We start from the raw sequence: 13,540 nt of genomic DNA, 5'->3' as shown, positions 1-13,540 counted from the left end.
TTAATAAATCCTTCGAAACAATTCAATTATTTTTATAAATAGTAAAATTCGTTGCAGAAATTCAATTTTTTTCAACAAAAATTTATTAAAATTTCTCGAAAGAATTCAATTATTTTCTAAAATTTCTATAAATCCTTCAAAACAATTCAATTATTTCTTTAAATAGTAAAATCTTTTCTAAAATTAATTATTTTTAATAAAATTTCACAAAAGAATTCAATTATTATTTAAAATTATAATAAATCCTTCAAAACAATTAAATTATTTTTGTAAATAGTAAAATTCTTTGCAAAAATTCAATTGCTTTGAAAAAATACTGTAATTGAACTATTTTCAAAAAAACTTAAAAAATTTTCAAACGATTTTAATTATTTACAAAAATTCTAATAAAATTGTTTAAAAAAGTTTAACTTTCTATCAATATTTTTAAAAAAATTTTAATAGTGAATATTTAATAATAATAATAATAATAATAATAATAATAATAATGTAGTAATAATTACAATTATTAAAAAAATTGATTATATTCAATAAATTAAAGAAATTTTTTGAAAGAAGTAAATTTTTTTCTAAATTTTAATAAAATTTCTTGAATGAATTAAATTATTTTAGAAAATTGTAATAAAATTCTCCGAAGAATTCAATTATTTCAAGAAATTTTAAATAAAATTCAATAATTAAATCTTTAATTTTAATTATTAAGTAACATGATTATTTTAACAAACGTGAAATAAATTGTTCATAAAATTCAATTACTTTAAAAATTTTTAATTGAAAATATTAAAGAAATTCCATTATTTTAACGAAAATTCAAAGAAACTCTTCAAAAGAATTTAATTAGGATTTTTCAAAATTTTATTAAAATCCTTCGCGAGAATTCAATTATTTTCATAAATAATAAAATTCTTCGAAGGAATTCAATTTTTCTCAAATTTTTTGTTTAAATTCATTACAAGAATTCAATTTTTCTCAAATTTTTTGATTAAATTCATTACAAGAATTCAATAATTTTCAATACATTAATGTTAAAATTGCAAATTTTTAAAAAGAAAAGTTATTAAAAAAGTTGTCAACCAAAGTTTGGTAGGACAAGTAAAATATATTCAGTTTCCAATGATTTTCAATACATCATTAATTTTAAAATTAAAATGAAAAATATTTAAAAAGAAAAGTGATTAGAAAAGTTTGGAAACTAAATAAATTTTACTATCAAACTTCGATTGACACACCCAATTAGGAAAAAAATTACTTCTGGTGTACTAAAGTTCGGTTGAAAAGGAAAAGAATACAAAAACAGCTTTAACTCTGCAGTGTGAATTTTAAAGGAAGAAGTTAATTTATTGCCTCTTCACTCGCAAGTAGTAACAGGACAATCAAGTGAGACTTTGCGAAGGTCTCACTTGACTGCCACTACTGCTTGAGAGTACTACGTGCGAAACTAACGCTAAATTAATTTTTCCTTTCTTTCAACGTCCAAAATATTTCTAATTAGTTTACTTTGATTTTACTTTAATTTTTTAATTAATTTACTTTAATTTTACTTAAATTTTTTAAATAATTTACTTTTGTTGATTTGTCAGGCAGATAAACTTTGAATGGGAAATAATATGGAGTATATTTTACTAACTGAAAATAATGGTGTATAGCTAAACAATCTTTTCCCTCAGTGAACTAAACGTCGACCCGTACCCGATCGAAGAATCACTCATGAAGAATGTTAGCCTTAGCTGAGGCCTCTTGAAGCTCTGCCTCGGGCAATATATCACGCCATAATGCATATGAATATCACATAGAACTATCATTATCTAAAATACCACAAGTGATTAATCTTTAACCTTTCCAGTGCAGTCACATGTGCCAGAAAATTGGTACCTTGCTAAAAGAACTTACGCGTTTACAATTCATGTAAATTATTATTATAAAACACGAGGATATCGATCACTAAAAATGTTACTATATAAGTTCTTCAAAATTATTTTCATAATTTTAATTCAATTATTATTTTTTACAATTTTTAACTAAAATTCTTCTTTAAATCGATTATTTTTGAAAGTTCTTAAAAAAGTTTTTTGCTAATTTTTAAATCCGTTTCTTTACAATTCAATTTTACGAAATTTCTATTAGTCGCGGAATTCGAAAATTAAATTTCTATTAGAAAATAAAAATTTCAAATAATTAAAAAAATTAATTGTACAGAATTGTTAGTTAAAAATATGAAAAATTCATGTTTTCAAAATTTTAATTTAAAACCTTTTCAAAACTCAATTATTGTCTAAAATTTTAACTAAAATTATTTTTAAATCAATTTTTATTAGAAAATTCTACTAGGATTCAATTAAAATTGTATTAAAAATAATTAATTAAAATTCTGCGATGAGTTTTATTATTCATAAAAATAATTGAATTATTGCAAAGAATTTTTAAATAATCGATTTCTGTTGGAAAAAATTTATGCAAATTCTATTTTAAATAACAAAACTTCTAGGAAATTTTAATTATTTACGAAAATTATTGAATATTTGCGTGGAATTTTATAACCAAAAATTTTTAAATAATGAAGTTCTATTGGAAAATTTTATTAGAATAGTAGATATTGAAAATCATTCGTTCAAGAAAATTTTCGAAAAAAATAATGTTATTTAAGAAAATTATTAAATTTTGTAAAGATATTTATTAAAATTGCGTTAAAATTTTTTAAGTAATATCGAATTTGTATTAAAAGATTCAAAAAATTTCAACATAATAGAAATTAAAATTTTTCAAAAAAATTAGTTCCACAGAATTTTAATTAAAAGTATGAAAAATTCAGAATTTCAAAAATTGTATTTTGAAACCTTTTCAAAATTCAATTATATCACAGGACCACAAAATTTTTTTAAAGAAAGTATTGACCGGACTATTTGTTTTATATGTTTTTTGGGTCGCTGAATTCGAATCCGAACTCAGTTTTCCCCCATCACGTCAAGTTTCTTCACAAATTAAAAAAGTTCGAAAAAAAACTGACTGTAAACAATAGATTTAAATAAAAATAAGCAGCAGATTCTATTAAAAACAACTTTAAAACACTGAAAAAATATTATATACTGTTAAATAATCAAAGAAACTCGTAAATATTCAAAATTTAAGATGGCCGATCCAATATGGCGTCGATTTTTTTACAAATTCATCCAATTCGCCTGAAACTTGTTACACGGGGGTTTTTGGGGTTGCTAAATACGAATTTTACCTCAGTTTTCAAAAATTCAAAATGGCGGATCCAATATGGCTGACTATTTTTTAAAAAAATTATTGGATTTACCTGAAACGTTATACTCGGGGATTTTCGGGATCGCTGAATACGAATTTCACCTTAGTTTTCAAAAATTCAAAATCTGAGAAATTTTTAAATAATTCGTTAGCCATATTGGATCCGCCATTTTGGATTTTTTAAAACTAAGGTGAAATTTGTATTCAGTAAATCTGATACATTTTTAAAAAATTCTACAGCCATATTGGATCAGCCATTTTGAAGAAACTAGACGTGATGGCGCAAAACTGAGTTCGGATTCGAATTAAGCGACCCAAAAAACATATAAAAAACATGGTCCGGTCAATACTTTCTTTTAAAAAAATTTTTTGGTCCTGTATTATTTTTAAAAATTCATGCTACAATGCTTTTAATATTCAATTATTATCTAAAATTTTAACTGAAATTAACTTTTAAATAAATTTTTATTTGAAAATTCTGCGAGAATTCAATTATTTAAATCCAAAAATAATTATTTTCTTGAATAATTGAATGTTTTTTAAAATTAAATTCTTTCGTCGAATTTGAACGAAATTTTTAAGAAAAATTATATTTTTTTAAAAAATTAATTAAAATTGTATCAAAAATAATTAAAATTCCGCCATGAATTTTATATTAATTATGAAAATAATTGAATTATTGCGAAGAAATTTATAAAAAAAAGACTGTAAATAATTGAATTCCTGTGAATAATGAAATATTTGCGTAGAATTTTATCAAAATTTTCTTTAAGTAATTCAATTCATTTTAGGAATTTTATTACCTTTGAAAATAATTGAATTTCTGCAGTAATTATTTGTAACATCTCGAAAATTTAATTTTTCTTTTTTCGTATTTTTAACTAAAATTCTTCTATATAAATCCACTATTTTTAAAAATTAATTAAGTATATACTGAAAAATTTAACTATTTTCAAAAGAATTTAAATTATTCAAATTATTCAAAATCCTATATATATCCAAAAATTTCCAACTACCTAAATTTATTCAAAATTGAAATTTTATAAAATTTCAAATTGAAACTTTTCGAAGTTTGGAAATCATGGAAATTGTAAATGCAACTCTTTTAAAATTCAATTAATGAGGCGAACAAAAAAGACACCAAAATACAGAATTTTCTTATGAATTCTAAAAATTAAATTTTTTACCAGTACTTTTAATAAAAATCCCCGACTATTCCCTGATTCCCCTGACCTGTGTCAACCCTGCCCATACAAAAGTAGAAATGCAAATGATAAATTTATCAATAATTGTTACTTTCTCTCTTCGAGAGCTAATCACATGAATCCAGAGAAAAAGACTATTATCGTATATTTCTTCGGATTAAAAATGATTAATGAACAGTGGTTGAAAATATAAAGATTTGATCAATTGAAGAATCAATTATAAAATAAATATTGTTTTAAATATTGTTTCAGAATACTTTTAAATACAGATTCATTAATATTTTCATTAATTATTTTCATCTGCATAGGTATACTATTAGGACTCGAATGAATTATCTCTTTAAAAGTCTTGGAATAATTTTCGAAGACAAATTTCTCTATGAATATGCATAAGAGCTTACGCAAATGAATTATTACGTCAGGATTCGCCAAATTCCACACCATGACACCAAAAGTACACACAATCATAATCCATCAAAACGAACGAACGAACGAATGGACGGTGCGTTTGCCATATCTCGAGGAGAGGAGAGGAGTCGGTTCGCTCATAGATTTTTCCTGAAACCAGTTTTGTGACCTCGTCAAAGTGCTTAATGCTTATCCTACGACTCTTCTGCCTACGCGCCTTATACTGTCCTCATTTCCGCAACCAAGCGAAGCCTCTCTCGTTGTGTTGTGTCGTTAAACAAGTGCGAAAGATCCAAGAGCTGAAGAAAGAGAAGTTCAAGGGGGGAAAGGAAAAATGAAGAAAAAGAAGAAAAAGAAGAAGAAGAAGAAGCGTCTCTATATCCACACGCGAATGGAAGCATAAGACATAAGTAATGGTGCATGTCCGTAAACACGAACTGTCTGAAGGTGTAGCAGTGACTCAAAGCTGAAGCACCCTCGGGGTGACTGGGGAACCCTCACTTTTCTCCTTCTCTCTCCTGCAAGTGAGAACGGTAGAGACCAACTTCATGCAGAGAAGTATAAAATAAACTCGTATCGCTCTTTGCCTAAGGCGAGATGTGTCTCCTCTTGTCTTCCAAAGAAAGCGAATACAGAAACTCAAGCAGAAACTCGCAGTCCTCGATATTCCAGGAATCGGAGGAAAAGACAAGGTTCAGGTCTTCTTTCATAATCCTAGACTTATCAGTTTCGTTAGACTCTCCATACTTCCTTTCGAAACATTCCTTCCATTCAAAATTCGAATCTTCGGAAAAGACAAAGTTTAGACCTTCTTTCATAATCCTATAGAGTTTATCAGTTTCGTTATAGTCTCTCCGTACTTCCTTTCTAAGACATTTTTTTTCCTTTAAAAATTCGAAAAGAAAACTGTTTTTTAGAAAGAAAGGCAAGAATTTACAATTGCTGTTCTAGTAGGTTTGTTATTGTAGTTTTTTCCTTTAAAAGATTCGAAAAGAAAACAGTTTTTTAGAAAGAAAAGCAAGAATTTACAATTGTTGTTCTAGTAGGTTTGTTAGTGTAGTTTTTTCCTTTAAAAGATTCGAAAAGAAAACTGTTTTTTAGGAAGAAAGGCAAGAATGTACAATTGTTCTGGGCAGTGTTGTTATTGTAGCTATTAATTATGTAGTTCTAGATGTTGTACTAATGAGACATCTACAACTTCCTCTGCGGCAAAAATGTTGTGACAAATTTTACTTGAGGTCGTATAGCCACTCTTTTACGATGATCGTAAAAGAGTTATAGTTATGACAACTAGTTTACCGTTGTATTGCTCAGGTATATGAATACTTCATTCTCTACTTTAAAAGATTTTAAAGAATTTTCACTTATAGAAATCTAAACATGCAAATGAATACTGGCTTCTAACAAGAGTTTTTGAATTGTAAAACTGTTTTTACTCAACAAAAGTTCGAACCCAGTGGGCAAAAAATAAGTTTCAATGGGCAAACTACGTGCGATAATACACGAGGAGAAGAAAAAAACGTTTTCTTCCCTATTTTCAAGAGTTTATTGTCAAATATTTAATAAAACAACCGAGTGATAAAATCACATAATATTTATTGTCAAATATTTTTAACTTTGGGCAAAGTATGCCAAACAATGTGAAGAAGAATAGCAATTTTTTTAGATTTTCAAACTGTGGGCAAAGTACGTCAAAGGGAACAAAATCTCATGGTTTGACTACTTTGCCCACTGTTTGAAAATATAAAAAAAAACGAATTTTATTATTCATTAAAGAATTTAAATATTTTATAAAAATAATTTAATTTTTGCGAAGAATTTTATAAAAATTTTTCAAAATTGATTTCTTTTGACTAATTTTATGCAAATTCCAATTTAAATAATTGAATTCCCGAGAAATTTTTATAATTCATGAAAAAAATTAAATTCTTACGAAGATTTAAAAAATAATTCTTTAAATAATTGAATTCTGTTTGGAAATTTTATGAAAATAGTAGATATTGAAAATCATTGAATTGTGAAAAGTGTTTAAAAATAATTAAATTTTACAAAGAATTCTCTTCAAATTTTTTAAAATAATTGAATATTTGTATGTCATTTTATTAAATTTTTTTTTTTAAATAATTAAATGTCTAAAAAGCATTTTATTATTTATGAAAATAATTGAATTCTTGCGAACGATTTTATTAGAATTTTTTTAAAAATAATTGAATTTCCAAGAAAAGATGTATTACTTTTAAAAATAATTGAATTCTGGTGATGAATATTGATATTTATGAAAATAATTGAATTTTGCAAAGAATTTTATTGAAATGACTCAAAATAATTAAATTTTCGGTAATGATTTTTTAATTTTTTTTAATAATTGAATTCTTTCAAAGAATTATTTATCTAAATAATTGAATTATTGGGAAGAATTTTATTAAAATCTAAAAGATTAATATTATTTCAAAAAAAATTTAATTAAAATTGTATTAAAAATAATTGATTGCTTTCGAACAATTTTATTAAAATATTTGAAAATAATTGAATTCCTGAGAAGAATTCTAATATTTTTGTAAATAATTAAACTATCCCAAAGAATTTAGAAAACACATTTTCTTAAATAATATTGATTTTTCCAAGAAATTGAAATTAAATTTTTACGAATAATTACATTTTTTGAGCAATTCCTGCAAAATTGTATTAAAAATAATTGAAATCCTAAGATGAATTTTATTATTTATCAAAATAATTGAATCACAGTGAAAAATTTTATTATTTATGAAAATAATTGTATTTTTTCAAAGAAATTTATAAAATTTTTTGTAAATAATTGAATTACTGTGGAATTTTTATTATCTATGAAAATAATTTAATGTTTGCGTAGAATTTCATCAAAATTTTTTTTAAGTAGGTATTAAATTGTATTTAAAAAATTATTTCATTGAATTGATGAAATTTTTTGAAAATAATTGATATTTTGACAAGAATCTTTATTCATATTTTTGGAAATAATTGAATTTCGAAAAAGAATTTTGTTATTTATAAAGATAATTGAATTTTCAAAAAGAATTTTAAAAAAATTTGATAATAAAAAATTGAATTTCTGTGAAGAATTTTAATACTTTGGAAAATAATTGAGTTTTTCGATTTATTAATTTAAAATAATATTTAAAAATAATTGAAATTCGTCGATAAGTTTTATTTTTTATGAAACATTTTTTATCAAAAATTAATTGAATTCTTGCTTAGAATTTTACCAAAAATTTTTTTAAAAAAATTGAATTTTCATAAAAAAATGTTATTATTAGTGAAAGTAATTGAATTATTGTGAAGAATTGTATAAAAATTTGGTTAAATAATTGATTTTTTGTATTGTTTTTTAAAATGCTATTCTAAATTAATTGAATTCCTTTGTTAAATCTAATATTTTTCTAAATAATTAAATTCTTTCAAAGAATTTAAAAAAAAACATTTTTTTAATTAATTGATTTTTTTGAGGAATTGAAATTTGATTTTTTGAGCAATTCTTGTAAAATTGTATTAAAAATAATTGCGAAATTCTGCGATAAATTTTATTATTTATGAAAATAATTGTATTGTTGCATAAAATTTTATTAAAATTTCCAAAAATGATTGAAATCCTGCGATAAATTTTATTATTTATGAAAACAATTGAATTATTGCAAAAAATTTTGTTAAAATGTTTAAAAAGAATTGAATTTCTGTTGAAAAATTTTGTTATTTTGAAAAATAATTGAATTCTTCATAAGAATGTTATAAACATTGTTTTAAATGATTAATTTTTTCGAAATATAATAAATATTATGGAAATTTTAACTTTGCTATAAATAATAATTGAATTTCTGTAAAAATAATTGAATCGTTTTCAAAAATTTGATTATAACTTTTGAGAATAGTTTTTTGATTTCTAGTATCAGCGAATTTAGAGTAGTGCGAATTCTCAAAAAAAGAGGAATAGTAGCTTTTAGTGGCTGAAATCTAAAAAAAGTACCCAAATAGTAGCATTGCGTAAGAAAATAGTAAATAGTTGGTTTTAGTAGATGAGTGCGAAGCTTGTAGTTTAAAAATTTTACAAATAAACTTTGAAAATATGAAGAAAAAACCTTTTCTCTTCTCCTCATCAACCATACTTTGTCCATGGTTCAAAAATAAAAAATTTCGAAGACATGAAATGTCGTTTAGTTTTAGGTGAATGTTTCTTTTGCCCACTGGGAACCTATTGTTGTTAACAGATGAATCAAAATATCTTCTTTGATTTCATTTTTCACTTATTTTGAAAGTGAACACATAATCTTTCTATTATCGTTAAGAAGAAGGAGCATTCTTCGAATTATGTAATCAAATCCGTAGAATATGCTATTGAATAGATGCTTTTTTAAAGAAAATTCCCCTGTTGAAAAAGAAAATATTCTTTCTTCAGTCGAGAGGAATTTGAAAAGGAATTAAGAGGACTTACATTGTCTACATCCTCGTGTAGAGCATCTTGACCGCTTTCTTCGAGAACAAATCCAACGTCATTATTATTACTGGACAAGGAAGGAAGTTTTCTTGGACTGAGACCCTCTCCATCAGTGCTCCTCTTGCTTTTTCCATTTCTATGATCACTCAAATCAGAATCATGCTCATCTAACATGTCCGTAACCATCAGTTCGGAGCCGACGCTAGTCGGAGACGCAACTTCGTCCAATGGGGACATTGTGGCTCTATCAACCTCGCTCCCCTCGAGTACCGACATAGCTGATTTTCAGACTTTTGCTGATGTGCACCTACATTCGAGGTGCCTTCAAGTTTTTAGGTGGCATGTAGTTTTTTTTAGGAGATAATAAGGAAGAGGGGAAATTGTTGAATGGCAATTGTTGAATACACTTCACTAACGACTTTCGCGAATGTCCTTCAATTCGTGCGCGAATGCTCCGATATTTCAACATCCACATACCGATGTCGATAAGTTTTGATGATGGATTTCGGCACTGGGGAAAGTCCAAAGGCACATCCGCGATATTCTTTGATGATGACGTTCGCGAAAAGTCACGTGGCTGGTGTCACGTGGCAGGATTCGGAAAAGTTCCCGGGAAAGCAGGTTCGCGCACGCGTATTGGTTAAATTGAAGACGTGAGATCTGGACATACCGCTTTGGCGCGCGCGCCTCTCGAGAATGGCCTAGAGGCGAAAAGAGGAAAGGATCCGAGTGGCGCCGCCCGCGGCAGGAGGGGGCAAATCTTGGTCCATGGAGCAAGTGTTGAACAGCAACGAAGCCTGCTGACCACCACCACCACCACCTGTCGGATTCTCTGCTTTTCTCTCCCTCTCTCTCTTTATCTTTTCATTTCTCTTCTTCCCACTTGTTCGTGTAACTGGACTCTTCGCGTCCTTATCGACCCCTTGGCGACATTAGTCCCTTCCTTCATCCACGTCTTTTTATATCATTGTCCTTTGTCTTATCCTCTCTATCTTGCTACTCTCAGGGCGAGAACTAGGTCCGTAAATCCCGTGAAGGGATTTTTTTTTTAAATTCTCGTCAAAATTTCAATTATCTTTAGAAATAAAACTTTTCTCCAAAATCTAGTCAAAATTTCAATTATCTCTATAAATTGAATATCATAATTACACTCTACTCCGTAATTCAATTATTTTCAAAAGTTTTAATAAAATTCTTGTCAAAAATTCAATTATTTTCAAAAATTTTCAATTATCTTTAGATATAAATAATAAAACGCTTCCCCAAAAATCAATTACTCTCAAAAATTTTAATAAAATTCTTTAAAAAATTCCAATTATCTATTCTCCAAAATTTAATTATTTTAAAAAATTTTAATAAACGTCTTTGACGAATTTCAATTATTTAAAAAAATTTTAATAAAATTCTCGTCAAAATTTCAATTATCTTTATAAATCATAAAACTCTTCTCCAAAATTCAATTACATACTTTCAAAAATTTTAATAAAATTCTTCACGAAATTTCAATTATTTTTATGAATAATAGTATATTCATCACAAGAATTCAATTATTTTCAAAAGTAATATAAAATTCATGTCAAAATTTAAATTATTCTCAAAAATTTTTCTTAATTCAATTCATTTTCAATATTCTACTGTTTTAATAAAATTTTCCAAAAAAATTCAATTACTAAACAAAAATTTTGATAATATTCTATAAAAGAAGATTCAATTATTTTCAAAAGGAATAAAAATTTCACAGCAATTCAATTATTTTTAGAATAGAATTGGCATCAATTTTTTCAAAAAAATTAAATAATAATATTCATAAATAATAATAATAATATTCATCACAAGAATTCAATTAATTTCAAAAATTTTAATAAAATTCTTCGCATAAATGCAATTGTTTTCAAAATTTTTCTTCAATTTCATGATTTTTTATACACATCTACTACTTCAATAAAATTTTCTAAAAGAATTCAAATAATTAAAAAAAAAGTATTAAAATTCTACGCAAACATTTTCATAAAAAATAAAATTTTTACAGGAATTCAATTATTTACCATTTTTTTTTTAAATTTCTTCGCAATAATTTAATTATTTTCGTAAATGATAACATTATTTTACAAAGATTCAGTTATTTTTCTAAATAATAGAATTCTTTTTTGGAATTCAATTATTTTTGAAAATTTAAATAAAATTCTATGCAACTATTCAGTTATTTTAATAAATAATAAAATTCATCACAGAATTTCAATATTTAAATATTTAAATATTTATTTCAATATTTATTTATTATAATTTTAATCGAATTCCTCGAAAAATGTAATTATTCTTAAAAGTTTTATTATTAAAACTCGTCAAAAGAATTCAATGATTTAGAAATTTATTGTAAGTCTTTATGAGAATTGAATTTTAAAAAACATGCAATTTTTCCATAAACTGCTTTTCTGTATTTAAATAATTGAAGTCTGGTAGAATTTTCTAATAAACATTGATTTAAAAATAGATTTCATTTAAAATTTTAGATAACAATTGAATATTAAAGGCAGTAATGCGTGAATTTTTAGAAATAATCGAATTTTGAAAAGGTTTTATATTAAAATCTTTAAAAATCTGAATTTTTCATATTTTTAACTAACTAAATTGAATTGTAAACAAATAAATTTGAAAATTCTTAAAAAACGTTTTCAAAAATTATTAAAAATAATGCATTTAACAGAAGAATATTAGAGTTAAAAACACGAAAAAAAATTTAATTTTGGAAATGTTACAAATTTTTTGCAGAAATTCAATTATTTTCAAAAGTACCTAATATTTTTCGCAAAAATTGAATATTATTAAAAAACAATAAAATTCTTCTTAGGGATTCAATTATTTTTACAAATAATAAAACTCATCCCAGAATTTTTAAATTATTTTTAATACAATTTTAATCGAATTTCTCGAAAAATGTAATTATTCTTAAAAATTTTATTAAAATTCGTCGAAAGAATTCAATTATTAAAAAATTGATAAAATTCTTTATCGGAATTGAATTTTAAGAAACATTTATAATTATTCAATAAATTATTTATTTGCATATTATTTGTATTTTTGAATTCTAATAAAATTTTCTAATAAAAATTGTTTTAAAAATGAATTTCGGTTAAAATTTTAGATAATAATTGATCATTCAAAGCAATGTAGCGTGAACTTTTAGAAATAATTAAATTTTAAAATTAATTTTTTTGAAACTTAATTGAATTTTTTTATATTATTTGAATTTTTTATGTTGTAATATATATTTAATTGAAGAATTTACGAATAATTGCAATTTCGTAAAATTGAATATTGTAAATAAATGGATTTGAAAATTGTCAAAGAACTTTTTGGAAAATTATTGAAAATATTTCGATTTAAAGAAGAATTTTAGTTGGAAATTCTTGAAAATAATAATAATCTATTTCTTTATGTTTTATAGTTAAGAAAAAATTTAATTTATACTTTAGAATAAAATGTTCTCTTATTTGACTCGGACTGGTTATATTTTTGTCAGGAGATAATTGGTCCATAAATGGTTCGTAATTTTTAATTTTTGGTCCGTAATGTCCGTATTTTTGAATACTTTCACTTATTTGAGTCTTGTACACTGTAAAGAAAAGGTTCTAAATTAGAGGTGATTTCGGTATAAAAATTAAAATAAATTACAATTTAGTACCAGAATTTGGACTAAATTAGTACCTAGTACCAAAATTAGTACCTAGTACCAAAATTAGTACTTAGTGTCAAAATAGGTACTGAATTAGTACTGAATTAGTACTTAGTGCCAAAATAGGTACTGAATTAGTACTGAATTAGCACTTAGTGCCAAAATTAGTACTGAATTAGTACTTAGTTACAAAATTGGTATTACATTAGTACTTGGTACCAATTTTAGTACTAAACTCGTACCTTTCTTTTTACAGTGTACTCTCTATCTTCAGCGTTATTGTTCTTATTGTGAAACAAGTTTCTCCTTTATCCCCGTCTCTGTTTCCACCAACATCGCCTTAGTTCGCCTCAGTTCGCCTCATATTGATGTCTTCGTCTTGAACCAAATAGCTATTCTCGTCCTGAACCGAAACTGTCCTCGTCTAACGAAAGACCTTGTCTTTGTCGAATGCTCTCTTCTTTTCCTCTTTTTTCGAGATTGTTATCCTCGGTGCATTTCTCAGACCAACAGGAGCTGGAGGACGGTATTTATCGTCTCTTT

At 24.9% G+C, this 13,540-nt stretch overlaps 1 protein-coding gene across 5 annotated transcripts in view; it reads right to left on the bottom strand.

Annotated features, from left to right (window-relative positions):
- LOC122498634 (transcription factor AP-2-epsilon) overlaps nucleotides 1-13,540 on the bottom strand; it is a 376,673-nt gene that overhangs the window by 125,195 nt on the left and 237,938 nt on the right. Inside the window, exon 1 of one of the 5 annotated variants that reach the window (XM_043606454.1) lies at nucleotides 9,322-10,037. The exons of 3 other annotated variants lie outside the window; for them this stretch is intronic. In XM_043606454.1, coding sequence (XP_043462389.1) covers nucleotides 9,322-9,600 — 279 coding nt within the window. In that variant the 5' untranslated portion in view covers nucleotides 9,601-10,037. Of the gene's footprint in view, nucleotides 1-9,321; nucleotides 10,038-13,540 lie in introns of those variants that run through there. One more of the 5 variants, XM_043606455.1, reaches the window with a different exon arrangement.

This window comes from Leptopilina heterotoma, unplaced genomic scaffold (genome assembly GCF_015476425.1).
Source record: "Leptopilina heterotoma isolate Lh14 unplaced genomic scaffold, ASM1547642v1 Lhet_156, whole genome shotgun sequence".
In the NCBI taxonomy this organism is placed as follows: Eukaryota; Metazoa; Arthropoda; class Insecta; order Hymenoptera; family Figitidae; genus Leptopilina; species Leptopilina heterotoma.
Note: the sequence above shows the minus strand (reverse complement) of the source record. Positions and strands in the feature narration are given on the sequence as shown.